At 36.5% G+C, this 21,609-nt stretch overlaps 1 protein-coding gene across 8 annotated transcripts; it reads right to left on the reverse strand.

The window, feature by feature from the left end:
- Nucleotides 1-1,198: 1,198 nt before the first annotated feature.
- LOC128027802 (uncharacterized) lies at nucleotides 1,199-18,377 on the reverse strand. 8 transcript variants are annotated; one of them, XM_052615695.1, is made up of 10 exons: nucleotides 18,234-18,375; nucleotides 15,883-15,981; nucleotides 15,526-15,609; nucleotides 15,394-15,450; nucleotides 15,210-15,290; nucleotides 10,781-10,888; nucleotides 10,400-10,699; nucleotides 8,837-10,276; nucleotides 3,276-3,374; nucleotides 3,112-3,195 (listed from the first exon to the last, which is right to left on the reverse strand). In XM_052615695.1, exons 2-8 carry the CDS (start codon nucleotides 15,979-15,981, stop codon nucleotides 10,250-10,252), a joined length of 756 nt encoding a protein of 251 aa, XP_052471655.1. In that variant the 5' UTR covers nucleotides 18,234-18,375; the 3' UTR covers nucleotides 3,112-3,195; nucleotides 3,276-3,374; nucleotides 8,837-10,249. The 8 variants fall into 8 exon arrangements, with proteins under 8 accessions (XP_052471660.1, XP_052471657.1, XP_052471661.1 ...); XM_052615696.1 differs by lacking the exon at nucleotides 18,234-18,375 and adding an exon at nucleotides 16,271-16,358; XM_052615700.1 differs by lacking the exons at nucleotides 8,837-10,276; nucleotides 10,400-10,699; nucleotides 10,781-10,888; ... (3 more) ...; nucleotides 15,883-15,981; nucleotides 18,234-18,375 and adding exons at nucleotides 1,199-1,979; nucleotides 2,173-2,439; nucleotides 2,524-2,622; ... (2 more) ...; nucleotides 7,293-7,452; nucleotides 8,177-8,214.
- Nucleotides 18,378-21,609: the final 3,232 nt, after the last annotated feature.

A 21,609-nucleotide genomic window follows, 5' to 3' on the forward strand; every position in this document is an offset into this window, starting at 1 on the left:
GTAAATAAAGTCAAATTAAGTGGTCGGGCTGACACTCCTTGGAGAGCCCATTTGGGGCTTGACAATGAGGTCAGACCAGTATGGAGAGCGATTTACAAACCACCGTTGACCAAAAGGGTTGGGGATTTACAGTGGAGAATCCTACACGGTAGTGTGGCTGTTAATGCTTTTATTTCCATCATTAATCCTAATGTAAGTGAAGAGTGCCCTTTTTGTTTGCAGAGGGAAACAGTTTACCACTGCTTTTTGGATTGTAGCAGACTGTGCTCTTTTTTTCAGTTGTTGCAACAAATGTTCATGATGTTTGGAGAGAAATTTTCTAAGAATTTATTTATTCTTGGTTTTAGTTATAGTCAAAAAAGGAGAGTGAAATGTCAATTGTTTAACTTTGTATTTGGTCAAGCAAAAATGGCTATCTACCTCAGTAGAAGAAATAAGATTGAAGAGTCCTTAGACTTTGACATAAATACTGTTTTTGTTAGAATGGTGAAAGCTAGATTGAAAGTTGATTTTGATTTCTACAGTACCACAAATAATGTAGAGGAGTTCATAAACATTTGGTGTCTTAAAAATGTTTTATGTTCTGTAGTGGAAAATGTCTTGTTTTTTGGGACTGTTCTGAGTTAAATTATGCTTTTTTCTTTTTCGTTTCAGAAATGGGTTTATTTGTGTTGTAGAGAACTCATGTTTTGAAAAATAAAGAGGTTTAAAATCTCAAAGAAAAAAAAAAAATCTCTCTCTCTCTCTCTCTCTCTCTCTCTCTCTCTCTCTCTCTCTCTCTCTCTCTCTCTCTCTCTCTCTCTCTCTCTCTCTCTCTCTCTCTCTCTCCTCTCTCCTCTCTCTCTCTCTCTCTCTCTCTCTCTCTCTCTCTCTCTCTCTCTCTCTCCTCTCTCTCTCCTCTCTCTCTCTCTCTATATATATATATATAGTATTTTTTTTAGCGATCCGTGCCACCCCGTGTGTGTTTATATGAATATATGTTTGTGTGTGTATGCGTTTGTATATAGGTGTGTGTGTGTATAAATATATATATATATATATATGTGTGTGTGTGTGTGTGTGTGTGTGTGTGTATTCTTTAAGTTTCATTTCACTTGAAGTACTTTAGTTACAAACTAAAATGCCTAAAACTAAATAAAATGAAAACTGTTTATTCATATTAAAAAAGAACATACACTAAGAATGACAAGAACAAAAATTAAATATATAAAAAAAACTTTAATTAAAATGAAAACAAAATACAAAAAAATGGAATTTAAAATATTAACAAAAGCTATAATAGTGTCTTGGTTATTGTAAAATAATAAGTAACACTGGTTAGGAAGAAAAGATACATTTGATACATTTTTGAATGACTCTCCTTTGGAATCAGATAATCATCTGTTGTATATTTGATATTTTTAAACAAGCCACGAGTTGTGTTGTCATGAGCTGGAAACATCACTTTAGTACGTGGAAGGACAGATCAAAGCCAAACTTGAATATAAAATGTATAACCTTTTAAAGTCTGTATTTAAGAGATTATAATTTTATAGCTTAATATGCAATAAATAAGTATTTTCTCTGAAAATACTCACTGAACACTGTTTGACAAGATTTTAAATGTCAGTCTGTAAGTACTGAGCTGAATTTATCAGGTAAAATTTACTTGGTATGTTCATATGTTAAAATTAAAACATTTTAGGAGAGGAAAAACATAATAAAAAAAGAAAAAACCTTCTCATTCATGTTTCTCATCCACATTTGTTACATCTAAGGCACATTAAAGGGGACAGAACTAACAAATTTAGATAATCACAATTGTTATGTGACAAATTCATTTACAACATGCATTCACAGATTTTTTTTTTTCAAAAATAATTTATTTGTTTTATTGTTATATATATATATTCCCATTTGCTATAATCCATTGTGTAATCATCAAATATCCCCTTTTGTGTCTGAGATCTAGTTCATCTTCTGGTCTGTAAATCTTCATACTGCAATAACAGAACAGAGTCTATCAGAGCTGTGCAGTGCAGCAGGTTAGCAAGCAAATATGATTAAAGATTATTATTATTATTATTATTATTATTATTAGAGATTACTAGAAGAGATTATTTATAGGATTTTAATTTGTATGAACCATTATAAATTACAAAATAGATTTCCTACAGAAATGCTCATAATTACCTCATATGCTGGTGGAGGTGCACTTGGGACCGGACCGTAGTTTGGTGGAGGTGTAGCTAAGACCTGCTCGTAGGTTGGTGGAGGTAGAGCTGGCACTGGACTGTAATGTGGCAGAGGTGCAGGTGGGACTAGCCCATGTGCAGCCGGCAGCATGTACACCACTGAACTAATGGACTGCACCACTGCAGAAGAGTCCGGCTGGCCCACGAGCACAATATGGTTGACAGGCAAATCAGCGCCCATATAACTGACCTCCACACGTCTCGACTGAGAGAGAACCAATGTCAGATTTGTTACACATCTATCTGATTAATTTTTTTCAAGATGAGAATGATCTTGATGTTTGGTTACCTTTGGTCTGCAACAACAGGAACAGGAAGTTAAGGCAACAGTAACAGAGAAGATGAAGATGAAAGTATCACAGCCCATAAGGAGAAAGCAGGATACACCCTGATTAAATAACAGACACACAGTGATTATAAACTGAAATATGAATCAAAAACCGGTTGCCAGATCTAAACAGTATAATATTCATATAAAATATCACAACATACAGTATAATCAATTTAATCAAAGTCTGGATTAAATAAATTTAATCTAGACATATGCAAATTGCATATGTTTGAGTTTCAAAACAACCACTTACCCAAGTGAAATAAAAGTGAAAGTGGAGAGACAGAGCAGCTGCTGCTGCATTTAGATAGCTGAGCATTTGTGAGGATTTGACCTGTAGTACACAAGATCTGGTTAGAAATTAAGCCCAGAAATTCCTCTTATTCAAGCTTGTTTTTGTTTTGTTACTGACACTAACCAGACACGGTTTACATGTGTTTGCTGCCGAGGCTGTAACAAGTCCAGTTAAAGTGAACTGTAGAACAGAAACAGAACAGAGTTCAGTATTTGTATAACGTTGTACTGATATTAAAATGATGGACTTACGCTGATTGGTGACCAGAGAAGAAAAAAACTCTCATTCCAGATTGTCAAACAGAGTCCCAATAAGGCTAGCAATATTTCCAAAATCTGTGAGACATAAACATAAGATATAGTGCCTGTTTCTTCAGACCCACTGTAAACTTCTCTTGATGTGGAACAGTTTTTACCCCCAGAGCCAGTGGCTTGGTGGTCAGGAACCTGGAGACGTATTCGCGCTGTTGCTGGTGTACTGGCATGGTTACCATCACATCCGAGGGCTTTGGCATCTTTGAAAATAAAGAGAGGATCTTGTCTTTGCATGTCTTTCTTGGAAGTCAAAACTTACTGACTGTCAAGAAAGCAGGTCTGTCATTCTTGAAGCTGGGAATCCAGATATACCTGAAGAGCTGCTTAACAATGTGGAAGAGTTACTATGGAGTGGAAGAACGCAGCAACATTACCTTGTCAGTCACAAACATAGCCTGTATACCAGTGTCACATGACCAAAGAATGCTGGTCTAATACCAGCACGGCTGTAATATGGTCACGAGGACACAGGTGGCTCCAGATGTGCTGATATATAGAGAACAGTATAACTAAATATGTGATATGGCTTTTATACAACAGTTCCAAAAATCTATTTATTTTATACCAATTTCTTGCTTTAATAATTCAACCACATTTGTCAATGTTTGGACCTATGTCTGTATTGCCTGCACAAATATAATGAAATTATTAAAAGTAATTCAACTTAATCATTAAAAAACTATGAAATGCAACGTAATATTCGGATTTGTTAAATCACACTATAATTCAGATTAACACAATTTATTCATATTTCTGGCTGCATAAACCTTTCTGAAATACCATCATTCGATTTTTTATTTTATTTTTAGTATAAAACTTTAAAACCTAATATATGAAAATAAAACACTATTACAGAACGTTATTACGTTGTTATTAGATTTATATACATTCTAAATCATAAACATTGATTTAATATCTGATATGAACATACTGCAGATGAGCAAACACTCTAAACAAAAAACATCTTCTAAATGTAAATGCAGACATTAAATAGATGTGATGCGTTCTCAGTGAACTATCCCAAACACAAACTATCATAACAAATCATACTCAAAATGTAACATCAGATAAAAACTAAATTACAGTGTGCAAAGCACTACGACTACGACCTTCGAGGCCACAATCAAATAGCATAAACTGTTTTTTATGATTATTTCACATAGAAGGACACTGAATTGCGTCTGAGAACAATGTGTAAAAATTAAAGGGGGTAAGTCCTCTGATTTGCATTATACACAGGGTGTACCCCAAGGATCAGTACTAGGTCCCTTACTGTTTAGTTTGTATATTAATGATCTTCCGCATCAGTGTGAAGGGATACAAGTACAAATGTATGTGTGTGTTGGCATGTTGGGTCACACTGGTGATACTGTTATTGAACCTTTAAAATCTCTATATAAACAGGCATTAAAAATTTTAGACAAAAAAACATTTTCATTCTTGTAGGATCATAGAGAAACATAATTTTTTTAACTGATAATTTTAGACTATTCAAGTTTGTGTATGGTTCAGAAAATCCTATACGGTCTGGCTCCTTCTGTATAATGTGACTTTATTCATCCTCGTGGTTCCCTTTCGTCGCTCTGCATTTGGACTATCATCTTTCGCAGTGAAAGCCACTAATCACTGGAATGCCCTACCAGAGGACATAAAAGGGTGTAAATCTCATGGTCTTTTTAAATTGAAGTTAAAATCTTTTTTTTAATTGAACCAATTATGTAATCATTGAGATTGTGGTAATTAAATTGATAGACTGATTTTTTTTATTATGTATTTATGGCCCTGACACAGGCCCGTCGTCAAGGGGGGGCATCGGGGGGCAGTGCCCCCCCAAATGACTTTTTGTGCCCCCCTAAACGTAACGCACAGAACAATTAACCAAACTTGCATTACTGTGCATTCACACCGCCGGCGTCGAGAGCGTCAAAGTGGCCGGAAGTCATTCATTTTCAATGTAAACCAGCGTCGAGGAGCGGCGCGGCGCGACTTGGCCTTTGAGAGCGTCGAGCAGAGTTGAAATCAAGGCAACTTTATGGTAATGAGCTATGACGCGGTTGGGCAGCAACCAATCGGAACGTAGAAGTCAACCGCTTGAGAGGATTCCAGAGGACGCAGCTCCGATCACATTAGTTTCCAAGCAAAATAGAGGACAGGTTGATTATTGCTGTTTCGCGTTTGCAGTAATCTATGATGTGTCCCTGTTTGCGTACAGGGACATAAAAAAATAATTAAAAGTGATATGTGGACCATGGTGTCTCAGATCGTTCATTTTAAGTAAAGGATCTTAATATTTCGTCCACAACAACATTTAATGAGATTAATTTATAACGTTAACCTTCTTGTGGTTAATCTGCATAAGATCAACAAGTCTGTTTGCTTTGCGGCCACTTTCAATACAAGTTAAGCATTCGGTCAACGTCAGAGCGCACACGAATCTTTCTGCAGTATCGTGAGCAGAGCGGCTAGAGCGATTTTAGATTTTTAGCGTTTTTTGATATTGAATGTGATTCGTTTAGATTATTGCACTGATTTCGTTGTTTCAGCAGAACTTGGCTCACAGAAACAGTAATCACTACAACGGTAACACTAGAAATGCATAACACATTACCTTCAGAAATGATTCAGACGATTCATTATTCAACGCATTATTACACAGAATATAATTTAAAATATAATTATATTCATAAATGACTGTTAAAACATCCCAAAACAGCACCCAAACCTTGCAAAGACCTACCTCATTAATCATTCAAATACAACAACCAATGGCAAGTCTCCAGCAGCAGACCTTTCAATATGTTCTTTTTGTGTTAGTAGTTTTATTAATTCAAATTACAATATGCAGTTTGAAAGTATATGTATATGTATATATAAATCATGCAATTCATTTAGTTAAGCATACAGTATTGTATTGTTTATACGCAATTCCTTTGCGCAGCTAAGCTGCGCGTTGCATGCGATCTCAGAATAAATTTTTGGCGGTTTTGGAAATGTTAAGAGACAATAAACAGAGAGGTTGAGATCAAACGGTGAAGTATTTTATTTGAATAATTGAACAAAACAAGACTATTGTGGTCTATTTTAGTTATAGCCTAATATGGGTTTATGTTATGGTCCGTCTCAAATCATTAAAAAAAGTGTGCCCCCCTATAAAAATTAAATGCCCCCCCAATTGGTTTGTTCTGGCGACGGCCCTGCCCTGACAGTATCTGTGTATGTATGTATGTATTGTATCTGAACATAGGTACTGTCTGGGTAATGTTATGTTAGTGCTGACCAGATTGGCTAAATCCGGTACAATACATGAAATGGAAAATGTATGTTAAAAATTGTGCATGGTCCCTTTATAAATAAAGAAAGAAAGAAGAATTAATTGGAATTAGTTGATCCAGCTCACTCATTAAGACAGTCACTTGCTGCCACCTACTGGCGGTTGTAGTTTCATATTTTTAAAGAAAGTTTTATTTGTATTTCCTTTTTGCAATCATTTAATATTTCTACATTAAAATATTATATTTAAACTTAACATTTATGCACAATCCATCAATGCATTTTGTTGACAGTGATTTAACTTGATTGCTAATAGCCAGCATGTCTTTTTATTTATTTGAATTTATTGATTAAATAAGAACCTGATATAAGAGGACACAGATATGACAATAACTTTTATAATACTAAAAAGCCATCATCTCCGGGTTTGTTTTAGTTTTTTTTATTATTATTATTTTTCTTTTCTTTTTGCTCAAAGTTATTTCAGGGGTTTGGTCTCTCTCAACTGAGAGAAGACATCCTGTTTATTATATTATAATGAGTAGTTAATACTACATGTAATCTTTGACTATAGCCTAGACATGTTGCATATTAATTGTACTTTTAATGAACCTCAAAGCATATTTGTGCATTTTGTGTTACTCCATAATGATGCTATATTTGAAGACATTTGTAGTGGGGGAAGAGGACCAAACATAACCTCAAGCCCAGGGCCCCTGATCATCACGCAGGCCAACACATCAAAGCAACATCATTTTTTGTCCTGCATTAAAGAAAGGAAAAAATAAAAGGAAAAAAAACCCGTCTTAAAACAGCCCTCAGCGTAATATTATGCTGCAGTTTCATACCGGCTCTGCTTCATACTACTGCCTCAGCCGTTAACGAACGTCACATCACTATTTCAGTCACGTGACTGTCCCGAAGACCCAGAGGGCAAAACGTCCAAACAACTGCGACACACGCCTGTCCGTTTTCCATCTGTTTCCAAACCTCAAATGTTTAGATCACCTCTCAAGAGAAAGAAAAGAAAGACGTGAACAATTACAAGTATTAGCCATATCAGCCGCTTATCCCAATCACTAAAATAGCGGCACAATCTAAAACGTTTAATGTGGAAAAACACTTAACCTTAAAGTGCCTTAATTTGTTATAACAGTGATATTTATAGATCAGATGCAGTATTATTGACGATGTATACGGCATTTAAACTCAAATTGTTTTCTACAGGACAAAAAGCATCGATTTATAAGGTGATTCTGACCTTTTAAATTCACTTTCTTATTACTACTTAATTCGTAAAACTTAAATGGCAGTCAGCGAAGGAAAAGGCTTTCTGTAAAAGTGTGATGTCATATGAAAACTATGAAAACTACATGAATATTTGGGAAGTCAGATTCGTTAGTGAAAAATCGGTTCGTTCTGACGCTTCTTACAGTGATTATAACACTGAAGTTGATTGTCTTCATGTATGTATAGTACACGTATCCGTTTAAATCTTGTGGGGGAAAAAAGTGAATGATTTAATAATAACTCACAGAGACTGTCATCTGACGATAGAATAATAGGCTATATTGGGTAAATATAGTTTTGATCATCTCTAACCAACCTCTCCCGACCCCAAACTTTCTATTAGGAGAACGTGGCACTCAAATATAATTCTAGAGCTCATAGAGCTGTATGTAAAAAGTAACATTCTGAGCTTATTAATTATTATATCTGGCGATTGCTTTACCTGATGTTGGTGTTGATCTTGGATCCTGCTTTAGCCTAATCATTTTCACTTTCATTCAGGAGGTCTATGTAAAACAGACTCCTCCCCTCCATTTAGGGGGTGGGGGGATTCATTACAGAATGTTGCAAAATCTGTAAAAGCACTATTTACTGCTTTCTTTAATTGTGCAGGGCAGGAGGTGAATTAAACTCATCAACACCTAATGTTCTCTGGTCCTAAAGCCACACCTCAGCAACTTTCTGTTTGTGTAATTTCATATGAGGACTTTCCCGTTATTTCTAGATGTGGTAATTAGTCATAATAAAAAATGAAGGTGGCAGTAAATGAATGCCAATATGCAAGTCCACCTGTATATATCTTTCTGTAAATGCTTAAAATCACTGCATTGTAATCATACACTCATAAACTAAATGTTAAACTTGGAAAATTAGTTAGTAGTAAATTAGGTAGTTTCCAGTGGCAAATAAGAAGATCCTGCCATTTGGTATCATGGATCTGATGGAGGAGATTGAACAGGTTTGGCATCACATCTGGTAGTCCACCCAAAAGGCCTGTCATCATTTACTCATTTCAAACCCATCTGGTCTTTATTCTTCTATAAAACACAAAATAAAAAGACATTTGTGCTGCTTGAGTCACTGGCAACAGAAGGTGTTTTACCTGATGTCTTCAAGGCTCTCGCCCATCGTCCGGTTAAATTTCCAGCTTTCTTCTCTTATTATAATGGCCACATGTAAGAACAAAGAGGTAACGCCTTTTATTCATGCTTTAGCAACTTTTTAATTAAAAAATTCCACATCTAAACAGCAACAGATCAATTTTAGTAATGTACAATGTTTTTTTGAATAAAAACAAAAAAAATGTAAATCCTCTTTATACCACAATTCTGATCCCAAGATTCTAAGTCTATATCTATATGGACCTTATATCACACAATTCAGAGGAAATATATATATAAAACAGATCTGTGAGTAATGAAATCAGAATTGTGAGATATAAACTCAGATTGCAAGATACATTCCTCACAAATGATATAAACTCTACAGTTATGAGAGAAACAAAAAGTCTGAACTGCAAAATATAAACTGCAAGATTATTAATTTTTTTTTATCTCAAAATATTTTATTTTATATATTTTTTATTCATTATTTTGTGGTAAACAAGCTTCCATATAATAAAGAAGTAAATGTTTATTTACAATTGTTAGGCTTTGGTTTGATTATTTATTAAAAGGAGAGAAGATCTGAATTGCACAAATGCATTCACAAAACACACAGTTGTGAGAACAACGTTTGGAATAAATTAGTGTGAATGGCTGCAATCTGATAATCATCTAATTTATAATTTAGTTACAGTACGTTAATTTTTTGTACTGATTTTATTAGCTGTGATCTGAATAAAAGATCACACTGATCAGACCCACAGTGTAGTTAAGTATTGTGGTCATCTAAACCCATCTTCCTCTGCTTCAGTGCTGAGGTAAAGTGGAAATGTGGATATGCAATGCTTTGTTTTCAGATCTTCTGAAATATTTTTGAACAGGTCATGCTGTGCTAGAAATAATGTCTGCTGTGATGGGCTGGAAATGGCAGGACAGGTTAAAAACGAATTTTAATCTAAATTCATTTGTCAGTCTATTTTCAAGAGGTAACTATTATAGAGGTTAATAAATAGTAAATTTATGAGTTGACTTTGCAAACCTCTTGTTTGAGTGATACAAATGTAAAGATTATCTTTTCTTTAAAAGTACACACTGAACACTGTTTGATAGGATTGTAGATGTTAAGAAATGCTGGTTTGAATCAATCAAGTAAAAATTCCATTGTGCTGTCTAATGTGCAAAAAACTGCACTTAAATAAAATACAACAACAACAACAGTGTATTTAGTAAAATCATATCAAATGGTACATTAAACATTTGGGCGAATGAAACTTAATGAAATGTGTTTCTCGTCCTCTGATGTATGTTTCCCATTCATTTGATTTACAAACTTAAATATAATTTTGGGTTTTCCATTCGCCATAATCCAACAACATAACTTCAAACATTCCCTTTTGTGTCTGAGATCTAGTTCATCTTCTGGTCTGTAAATCTTCGTACTGCAATAACAGAACACAGTGTGCATCAGAGCAAGCAAATTTGATTGAAGGCTTAAGATTTATTGGTTTTGATGGGTTTCAACAGTTTTTCTGATGTAGTAGGTCATAAATGCTCATAATTACCTCATATGCTGGTGGAGGTGCACTTGCAGCTGGACCAAAGTTTGGTGGAGGTGCATCTGGGAGTTTGTCGTAACTGGGTGGAGGTGTAGTTGGCACTGGACTGTAGATTGGTGGAGATGCATTGGGGACAAAAGCATAATTTGGCAGAGGAGCAAGTGTGACTAAGCCATGTGCTGCTGGCTGCATGTACATGACTGAATTAACGGACTGAACCACTGCAGAGGGGTCCTGCTGACCTATTAGCATGAAGCGGTTGACAGGCATATCTGTGGTCACATAACTGACCATGACAGGGGTTGACTGAAAGAGAACCAGCAACATGTTTATTATACATATATCTCATCTGATCATTGATTTTTGTATTTTTTGGATGATGTTTACCTTTGGATTGCAGCAACAGGAACAGGAGGTTACAGCAATAGCAAGAGAGAAGATGAAGATCAGAACATCACAGGCGATAAGGACATAGTATGTCACATCCGGAAAGATCTAATTAATAGAGATACAATAATTATGAACTACAATATAGTCCAGGTGCTACATCTAAATGGACCAGTATAAAGGACACTGCTGTTGTACTGTTGTAGACTATCCGTGTTAAGCACTTATATTTAAGTTTGTACGAGAGACAGAGTAAATCATTTTAATCTATAGGGATTTAGTTACAACACAAAATAAACGTGAATGAACATCAGAGGGTATGTTGAAAGATTGCTAAAGTTACTAAAAAAAAACTTTCATTTCTCATGTGATCACTCAATTAGTGTGAAAAATAATACACAATAAACCAATAAACAACTTACAAACAGTATAGTGCATAATGCTTCCCTCAAAAATGTCAATGGCCATAAACTAGTTAAGTCTTCTAGAAAAATATAGGCTACTCTAGAGAGGAGCATTTTGAATAATATGCACTATATAACATAATATTGTAATTATAAATTTAGTATTATAACTTAAGTGTTTGTATACAAATCAGTTAATTTTAACAATATTAGTCAAGAACGTTTTTTAAAATGAGAAAATTTGCCATGTACTGTATGATATGCACTCACTGGCCACTTTATTATGTACACCTAAAATAGTACCGGGTTGGATCCTGTTTTGCCTTCAGAACTGCCTTAATTATTTGTGGCATGGACTCAAACAGGTGCTAGAAACCTCAAAAAACTTGCTCCTTACTGACATGATAGCATCAGGCATTTGCTGCAGATTTGTCAATTGCACATCTATGATGCAAATGTAAGTAGCGATCCGCCATGGCACGAGCGCATCTCACTCTTAAAGGGAATGGGAGTTGACACTCTGACTGGTTTATTGAATGTTATGCCCATTACTTATTATATACTTCTGATTACTAATATACTTCTGATTACTGCCTGTCTGACCATCCTTATAATAAAGGTTTGCATATGGATCCGAACGTCTCTGGCTCATCATTACAGACACTCAGTACATGCATGTTTCATTACTGAATAAATCAGCTGTTTGAACAAATAAGTTGAATCAATGACTCAATGACTCACTCATGCAGTAATTTGCTGATACCCACTGGCTGTTTTAGGTGTATATTTAATTTTGAAACATCAAAACATTATTTATGCAATTGTAACTGCGGGTTAAATGCATTAAAGGCGCAATATGTAATTTTTCTGCTTTAAAAATAGCAGAAATCACTATATCTATGTTATATATATTTTTTAGTTGTGTACTTACATCATCCCGACAGTTTCCACGAACTTTCAAATCCGGAGAAAATTATAGTTTAATTAGAAGACACGACACGTTTCTTTATTTCCGTTTTGTCGCCCGTCTATGGCATCATATAAACTTTGACCCCTCTAGTTTATCTAACTTCCTGCGGAACCGCCAAATACAAAGGTGAACAGAAGCAAAGACGAGACGAAGAAGAAAAAGTAGTAGCCTTGATCGAGACTATTATATTTTATATTTATATTGTTTATATTCGTCTTTAAACCTCAATCAATAACTTAGTTATGGATCATGATTATGCTTTGCCTGCACGTTCTGTGAAGCACAAATGCACGGGTGAAATAATGACCCGAGATGGTTTTGGGACAAGAGAAGCAACAAGACACGGGTAAATATTGGAGATGCATTTCCAAGATAGAGAGAGCTTCGTGACAAGCTGAAACTACAGAGAGATGCCGAACTCGCTTGCATTCTGATAAACAGGTATGCATCCATTCAGCTAACTGTATCTATCCGTATATTTTGTGAAACGATGATGTCTTGTGTAAAACGCAGATGGGACTAGCTCTCATGTAAATCTACATTTGTTCTATATCTAGCTGAATAAAGTAGCTTCAAATGTAGTTCTCTAACTTGTTCGATATCATAGTAAAACGTAATTATAATTATTAATGAAAGGCGACCATGTTTTTTAACATATATTACTACTAGCTAGATGGAATATTGATTTGATAGGGGTCTCATAATTCATATAGACGGTTTCAACGGACGCACGCGCCTGGACCTAAGTTAACTTCCGGTCTGTGTTGTGTAAATCGGTCTGGTTGCGGTGTCTTCTAGAAACGCAGTTAAAGCCAAGGTGATGAGTAGACTGAAGTTGGGCTCAGGTGGTTGTGCTGTGGGATGTGTTTCCCATACATTTATTTATTTTTGGAGACTCACAATTTTAAAACTGATCTTTTTTTAAAAAAGGCTTCATTGAATAAACATAAGTAACGTTACTTACTGCATGTTTAATAATAATAATTCCTTACATTTATATGTTTAAATATCAAAACGAGGCACAGGTGTTTTTATATCGCTGTATTTCTGAAGGAGGACTTGCATGTGATTTGCCTGATAGCAGCGTATGAGCGTACCAGCTCTGCTTCGTTTACAGCTGTTACTGGGGAAACCTCTATTTCTCGCGCTTTATGTCTTAAACATCTCCTGTTGGCAAATAATGAATTTGCATTTTCAATAAGTCCGCCTGATCCACGCAGCAAACATTTTGTTTGGTATAAAAAAATATCTACTCTAGAGGGACTTGGCTGTTGTTATTGATTCTATTTGCAGTCTACCGGAAGTTAAAGCTGCGGTAGGGAACTTTTGACGATCTAGCGGTTAATAAACAGAACTGCTTGCGTCTTGCAGAAGAACATTGTAGCTGGAACTACTTCTCTCTGTTTATGTCTATGAAGAATCACAAAGGTACTGGGTTACTCCGCCGCGGTATCCCCGAAGCAATCTAAAATAGTCCGAATATAAACACTTATTATAGATGTACTCTAGTGATTCAGGACAAGCTAAAAACACGGTTTGGAAAATGGATTCATGGTGTACTCGCTTATTATGTTCATTTTTCTACATTTTGAACACAAACAAAGTTGCGGACCGCAGCTCTGATTGGTTGTTTCTTACTGGGAGCGATGTATTCCTGCAAATGGCAATAGGACCACTGGGAGGAGTCAGAGGAGCTTGATTTTTTCCACAGATTATCTGTCTCATATTCTACTGTCAGGACATAATGACAGGTTTAATAAATATGTAAAAAATATTTTTTTTACAAAAGTTCCCTACAGCACCTTTAAGTTAGGTCCACAAAAGCGCTTATGCGCAGTAACGTTTGTTTATGTTGTTGCCGTTGAAACCGTCTCTCCGTTTGAAAAGACGTGATTGTCAAAATACTAAGTTAGAATGAATGAGGAATGATAGGGAGCGACAGAGCGCGTGTTCCAATGAACAACAACTCCCATGAGCCGTCCTGCATTAAACAGTCTATGTGAATGTGTCTAAATGCCACCAGATGCAGATGCCGTGCCACCTCTGCATTTCAAATACAAATTTCATTGTTGATACTTTTTACATTTGATTGGTAACAGCCCTATAGTATCTTACTATTTGAATTTATTAATTAAATTTAAGAATCTGACACAAAAGATCTGTCAAAATGGGAATAGAAAAACTGGCTTTATAAAAGTAAAAATGCCCATAGAAGGTCAAAATCTATTTAAACTTATTGGAAGAGTTAGTTACCACCACACAGAATATGAAGAATATCAAAAGCTTTGGGAGTCAGTGGTCCATGGCAGTACTAAATCTGCCAAAGTACCAGCGTAATAACAAGACTTTTCTCATAGTACTACAAGACTTTTCTCATCAACAAGACTTTTCTCATAGCACTACTGCTCACCAGATATTATCTTGTTTTTTCCTGGACAATTCTCTGTAAATCCTGGAGATTGTTGCGCATAAAATCCCATTAGATCCGCAGTTTCTGAAATACTTAGACCAGCCCATCTAACGTCAACAACTATGTGACATTCAAAGTCACTTAAACCACCTTTCCACCACATTCTGATGCTCGGTCTGAACTTCAGCAAATCATCTTGACCATACATGCATTGAATGTATATCCAATTGAATTGATAACGAATCGCAAGCTTGGGATTTAAAACTGAATCAAAATCTGTGTCAATACCCAGCACTACTAGACACACACACACATAGCCACACGTTTGTTTTTGTGAAAAGTGGGGACATCCCATAGGCCTAATGGTTTTTATACTGTACAAACTGTATATTCTATGGCCCTACACCAACCCTACACCTAACCCTAACCCTCACAGGAAACTTTGTGCATTTTTTACTTTCTCAAAAAATCTCATTCTGTATGATTTATAAGTGTTTTGAAAAATGGGGACATGGGTTATGTCCTTATAAGTCACCCTCTCCTTGTAATACCTGGGTCATACCCATGTCATTATACAGTGTTGTGTCCTGATATGTCACAAAAACACACCCACACACACATACAGTAGGTCATGCAACCACTTACCAAAACATACAGAATGTGAGAGTGGAGGGAGAAAGCAGCTATTGCAAAATTTACATAGCTGAGCATTTGTGAGATATTGACCTACAATACAAACAAACAAAAAACAAACAAATAGAATTACTCTTGTTTTTTTTCTTAATCATACTGTATTACTTCTTCTTAAGACAGTAAAGTTTACACTAACCAGATGTGGTTTACGTTTGTAAGCAGCCAAGACTGTTATGGCTCCAATTATAAAGGACTGTACAGAAAGGGAACAGAATTCAGTAGCTGTTCCCTGTATGATGTTGTAAAGATATTGAAATGATTGACTTACAATGATTGGTGACCAGAAAGCATAAAAACTCTCATTATGCACCGTCAAACCGAGTGCCAATAAGGTTATCAGTATTTCCAAAATCTGTGAGACAAAAACATAAGATATAGTGCCTGTTATTAATTCATACACTCTGAACAGGAAGGGCAAGAAGAAGATGCAGCTTAGTTTATTTACCAAAATAACAAAGATTAACACAGAAGAAGATAGCTATACAAACAAACAAACCACACTTGACGGACAACTGAGTGCATAGAGATAAATGAGGACTTAAACAACCATGAAGACATGGGAAAATAAGAGCATACACACTAACAGGAACACAAACCAACACAGAGCGTGACAAGTTTGTTTTACCCCCAGAGCCATCGGCTTGGTCTTGAGGAACTTGGAGACTTCATACTGCTGTTGCTGGTATACTGGCGTGGTTATCATCACATCAGAGGGTTTTGGCATCTTTTAACATACAGAGAGGATCATGTCTTTATGCGTAATGGTTTTCCTATCAGACAATGCTTAGTGTTGGTATTGTGCCCAATTCTGGCCCCTCGCCAGATTTTTAGCTAGGCTAGGCGCACAAGATAGCATCTGTGAGTTTCGGATGGCGACGCAAGTATGTGCACGCTTATTTCTGGTCTTTGAGACCAGCCGGAGTATAACATAGACCGTGCAACACACACTTAATGAAAGAACAACTCAGAAATATACTTAAAATAACATTTAAATATACTTGACTTATACTTACAAAAAGTTTACAAATATTTGAGCTATAGTCGTGCTCCTAGAATCCGTGTTTTCATTGTTATACGGTAGAGGGCGCTAGTACACATCTTCTGTACATAATTTCCAAAAAAATAACACAAGAAGAAAAAGAAACAATAGATAATAACACATGTAATCTAACACGATCATCTGACATGAAACAGCATCAAAACTGTAACATTATGGAATAAAATGTAGACTGATGAAGAGGTAATAATTACAGTCAAGCTTCGGGGGGTAGATCGACTCCATCTACATTTTGATTATCATTCTGAATCAAATTCAGTCTTTTTTTCAGCTTTATGTTCAAAATGTCATTTCTTTATTTTTTGTGAAACTTACCCACATTAAAGTGTGTTAAAAAAAAAATGCATTAAGCTAAAATTTAATGTTTTTGTTTACAAGCAGATATCCTGTTCTTATTTTGGATGTTTTGTATATTCAGATATTCATATAACAAGATACATACAAATTAAAACATAAATAGGGACATAGTAGTATACTTAAAGTATGATTTAAAGTTCACTTAAAGAAAACGTTTGAGTATACTTGCAGTATAAAACTACTAAACCATTAGTTTACTGAGACTATACTTCAAAGTGTACAAAGTTTTTAATCAGTATACCTATAAGTTCACTTTTAGTATAATTGCATCATGGTAAACAAGTTACCAATCATTCAAAACTTGTAATATTTAGTTAATACATTTAAAAACACAAACCAACACATTCTCACATGTGAAAGGTGACCCCGTTTCTTCGGGGAATTAAACCCCCGGCAGTTTTTACAACCAGAGGCTGTGCACGATTTTGGCATCTTCTAATATTCATTGATTATTATGGTGTGTGACGTCAAGCTGACCGTTAAAGATGGTGGACGCATTTACATGCTTGGCACAGTAGAATGGAACATCTACCTATCCACCCTTTTCCTTAACGTGGAAGTAAGCCTATGGGTGAGACTTCCATTTCATTAGCCGTTATAGGTAAATAATGAGGAGAATAACAACGTTCAGTAAACTGTAAAACTGTTTGCAGTACAAACCAGTGTGTTCTTAATTAAGATAACAGATTAAAATAATATGATAGGACACATCAATTGTCAATATCAAGCAGCAAAAGGATTGTTTTGTACAGCTAGAAACAGCTGGACGCCAATGAGACCGGAAGCTAGACCCATAGAATTTACAAATGGCGGCACCCATTTTTACGTCGAAAGTCGAAAACCTGAAGTGTCACATTATGTGCCACTGCCCTTATGAAAATAAACAATGGTTTTACCACAAATAAAATCAAAAACCTAAATCATGGTAAACACAAATTAATCATGGTTTTGCTAGTTCAACCATGGATTTGTAATAAAAGTGTGGTTATACAAATGGTAATCTATACAACAAAAACAAAATATGCTTACTACACTTTTACTACAATAAAACCATGGTTAATTTCCGTAAGTTCATGCACACAGTGGCATGCACCAGTGGCTTCCGTACGTTTGTGTTAATACCGCTACTGTCTGCTTGGCTCTCAACAGTCACAATGGCTACTGAATGCAAACTTATGGTTTAGATTCATCAATACATTCAGACACTTTGATCTTGTAAATGAACAGCTTACAAAAATACTTATGACATTACGTGACGTTTAAGATTTTTTGTGGTTATAGTATTTAGTGTAAATGTATCAGTTCAGTCCCTAAACTGGATACTTGCAGCTTACTTTGCTTATGGTTCCCATCAAAAAGTCTCTCTAAACAAAAACATAGGTAGCCTAAACAGTATCCCACGTCTATTTCCTATGCCAGTAACCCTACACAAGATTTACAAATAATCTTCAAGGAGTGTAGTGCTCAAATGTCATTCTAGAGCTATCAGGTTTATGTAGATCCTAAAGGAGAAAAATATCTGAGCATATTAATCAAAATGTTGATAAAACTGCATGCTTTACCTAATGTTGGTGTTACACTCTTGTGTCCGATCTTCTTATTTTCACTTTCATTTAGAAGCCTTATCTGTGTGAAAAGAGACTCCTCCCCTCCAGCCGAAGTGAAACTCATGGAGCAAACATGTCTGAAACAGCACAAAATAAAGTTTTAAATGTTTTTATTTTTTTATTTAATAAAATGTAGCTTTCTTACATCAGTTCCAAGCTAGTATATCAGTATATCAGTATCAGCCATTCAAGTACACCATGTGTGTCTGTCTGTAGTTATAATTATTGTTATGCTATCTGTGCAGGTCAGGCAGTGAACTGACTGTATGCACAACCCAGACAAAGCCAAAAGTGTTATGGGCTATTGTTCAACATATTTGCAATCAAACATCCATTTTGGATTGACATGTTTTTATAGTTCTCACCGTATTATAAAAATAAATCAGAGACAGAAAAACAGGAAACTCCTGTTTACTCTGATCCTGAAGCCTGATTTGACCACTTTCGTGTAGCTGCACAAAATAATGGTTCTTTAACTTGCCAAAACGGTGGAGCCGATTGCTATATAAATCAGCTCTGAAAGCCATTTCTTCAGAAACTTTCAACTGAAGTGACAGTCGTTGGCTCACGTTTAGCATGGCAGCCTACGCAACTCTTGTTTACTTATCTCAGGCAACCGAGATAACATAAGTAACTGGAGAGCACCCTTTTGAAAGGTCTCTCCCATTGCGTTAACACATTATGGGGAATGCATCCAGTCACACCGTGCTATAAGTAAGTGCAGAATGAAGCCGCTTTGCGAGCCCTGCCCCGGAGCCCCTATACTGAGGGCTCCTGTAAGTATGAGCTAAAAATGAAACCCAAGCCGCCAGGCTGAAAACTTCATAACACAACCTTTCCCACTTGCAAAGGGGATCAAGGTAGATTAAGCAGACAAAATCCATGCCTGCATCCTGTGCCCATCTGAGCCACACTCACCGCGCAACTTTTGCAACAAATGCTGTAGTGAAAATTTAAAAGGCGAATGGCCACAGGGTAAACGTCTTCTGCTGCTGGTGGCTTCTTCTCAAGGCAGTGAGCAGGAGACTGAGCTTCTTTCTTATCTTCAGCTTTTAGCTTGCAGAGTCAGTGAGGAGATGATCTTCACTGAAGGGAAATTCTGGCAATCATGTTGTGCCTCTGGTGATCCCTCCCTGCACAGATTTTTCTTCATCGTCGCTGATCAGTGTTGGGTATAGTTACTTTGGAAAGTAGTTAGTTAGGTTACAACGTTACCATCAATTAAAAGTAATCAGTTATGATACAGCGTTACCTATTCATAAAAGTAACGCGTTAGAGTACTCATGCGTTACCAAAAATTAAAAGCCGTTTGCAGCGGCTCACACACGACACACGACAGACACAGCCCCCGGCCCCTTTAAATGCACCTAGAAGTCGTGACTCCCGACAATGAATAACGTCAGTCATCCGACTAAATTAACACTGCAGGATAACAATAACAGGAAAGACAGTCAGCAATCGGCTATTCCACATGGCGTTTTATTTATTTATTATCACAGAACATATTATTAATCAAAATTCGCACCTAACGTTACCCAGCCCGGGTAGCTACTGAATATTATGAGCAACACAAGATAACTCCTGATTTTTCTTTAACTTTAAATAATGCAGTTATCAAAGTACAAGTATGCTTACTTATAAACACAACCTTAAATATGCTTGCAGATTTAAATCCATTTAGAAATGATGAACAACCAGCCAGCCAACGATCTAACAGAAATTAACAGCTGCCTGTCAAACAAAAATGATAACAAACCGAATTAAATCCTTCACTGCCACACAGGCAAATGACAAATCGCTTAATAGCCGAACTAATTATTATTAAAGTGTCACTCACAGTCACAAGCCTAAATTCGCTGTAACACAGTCCTCTTACATTTACTCTTCAAAGTAGTGATTACAACGTAGCGTTAAATTTGAGGTAGAATTTTTGGCGGTCGACAGAAGCTTTTCACCAAAGCAGATTGTGCATTTTACCGTTATGTTCTTTTCTTTTTCGTTGACAAATTGAAAATAATGTGCGTACTTCCATAAACCAAACGCTGTCCTCTCTGCTATCTTGCCGGGAGTTCGAAAAAAAATAAATAAATAAAAAAAAACCACACGCACACACACACAGGGTCAGGCGCAGGGCACAGACGCATCACAGCCATTGACTTTACGATCACAGAGCTTTGGCTCCGCTGATACATCCGCAGGTGGCACAGTAGACCTAGGACTACTGTCTGACAAAAAGCAGGCTGCAGTCGGGATTTTCCTTTCCTTAAAATAACGGATTACTTTTTTTAAAAAATAACGAAGTTACTGATTACTTACGCACGAAACTAACGCGTTAAGTTACAAATTTCAGGAAAAAAGTAATTAGAGTACTCTAAGGCGTTACTTTGTAACGCGTTACCCACAACACTGTCGCTGATCCTATCCAGCACAGAGTCAGCCGGCTCCACCTGGGACATCCTCACAGCTGGCTGGTACTCTGGCTCCACCTAAGGTGCTTGTCCCTGCAGCTCTGCCTAGGGCTCTGGATCCTGCAGTGTCCTCAGGTCCTGTCATTGCCTCAGCTTTGCCTGGGTCTCCACATCCCTCGGCTCCATCACTGGCAGTCAGGACACTAACTCCATCCTGGTTCCTCCCATCAATTCCACTGTGGGCCTTTGCACTACCTGTGCTCTGGGCTTCCACCTTCATCAAGTCATCTCCTCCTCCATGGTTTTTCCCTCCATCTGCTCTCCTTTTTTGGTTTGCTATTCCAGCTGCTCCGCCATGGTGGTTTCCAACCCTGACTGCTCCACTTTGGTACCCTGCTCCAGTCCTGTCCCCTTCCTCTGTTACTCCTCCTAGACCTGGCCCTCCATCCTTCCCTTGGTCTGCCTCTGTTTCACCAACCTCTGTCACATATGGCATGTGTTTGTGTCCATGGACTGCTATTCTGATATTCTTTTGTCCTGTTTCGCCTGTGTTCAGTTCCAGTGTGTTTAGTTCCTGTTTCCTTTGTTGCCATAGTTATTCATTGTTATTCAACAGTTATTCAACCCCTCTCAGTTTCTTCAGTTCTGTGCCCGGTATTGGTTGTGCACAGCATGCTGTTTCTCTTGTGTTTTAACCTATTGGATTACCTGAGTTTGCTTTTTTTAATAGTAATGTTGTCGCATTTAATGTCCAATGGAGATGAACATAGGTGATGTTAGAAATTAATAGCATAGTTTATTAATAAATGTTTTTTTTTTTTTTACTCTAAAGGCTGTTCTTTATGTGCATTTTGTCTGTCTACAGAATATTCTTGAGGTTTCTCACATCTTTATGTAACCGTTGCAATGCCTCATGTTTCCTC

This window comes from Carassius gibelio, chromosome A14 (assembly GCF_023724105.1).
Source record: "Carassius gibelio isolate Cgi1373 ecotype wild population from Czech Republic chromosome A14, carGib1.2-hapl.c, whole genome shotgun sequence".
Lineage (NCBI taxonomy): Eukaryota > Metazoa > Chordata > Actinopteri > Cypriniformes > Cyprinidae > Carassius > Carassius gibelio.

What these genes read in the sequence shown, in the direction of transcription:
- LOC128027802 (XM_052615697.1), bottom strand. Translation starts at nt 15,981, where the DNA reads ATGCCAAAACCCTCTGATGTGATGATAACCACGCCAGTATACCAGCAA. An exon ending in CTTTCTGGTCACCAATCATT is followed by an intron (nt 15,451 to 15,525) that starts GTAAGTCAATCA and finishes CTTTCTGTACAG; the next exon opens with TCCTTTATAATTGGAGCCAT. An exon ending in CCTGTTGCTGCAATCCAAAG is followed by an intron (nt 10,700 to 10,780) that starts GTAAACATCATC and finishes GTTCTCTTTCAG; the next exon opens with TCAACCCCTGTCATGGTCAG.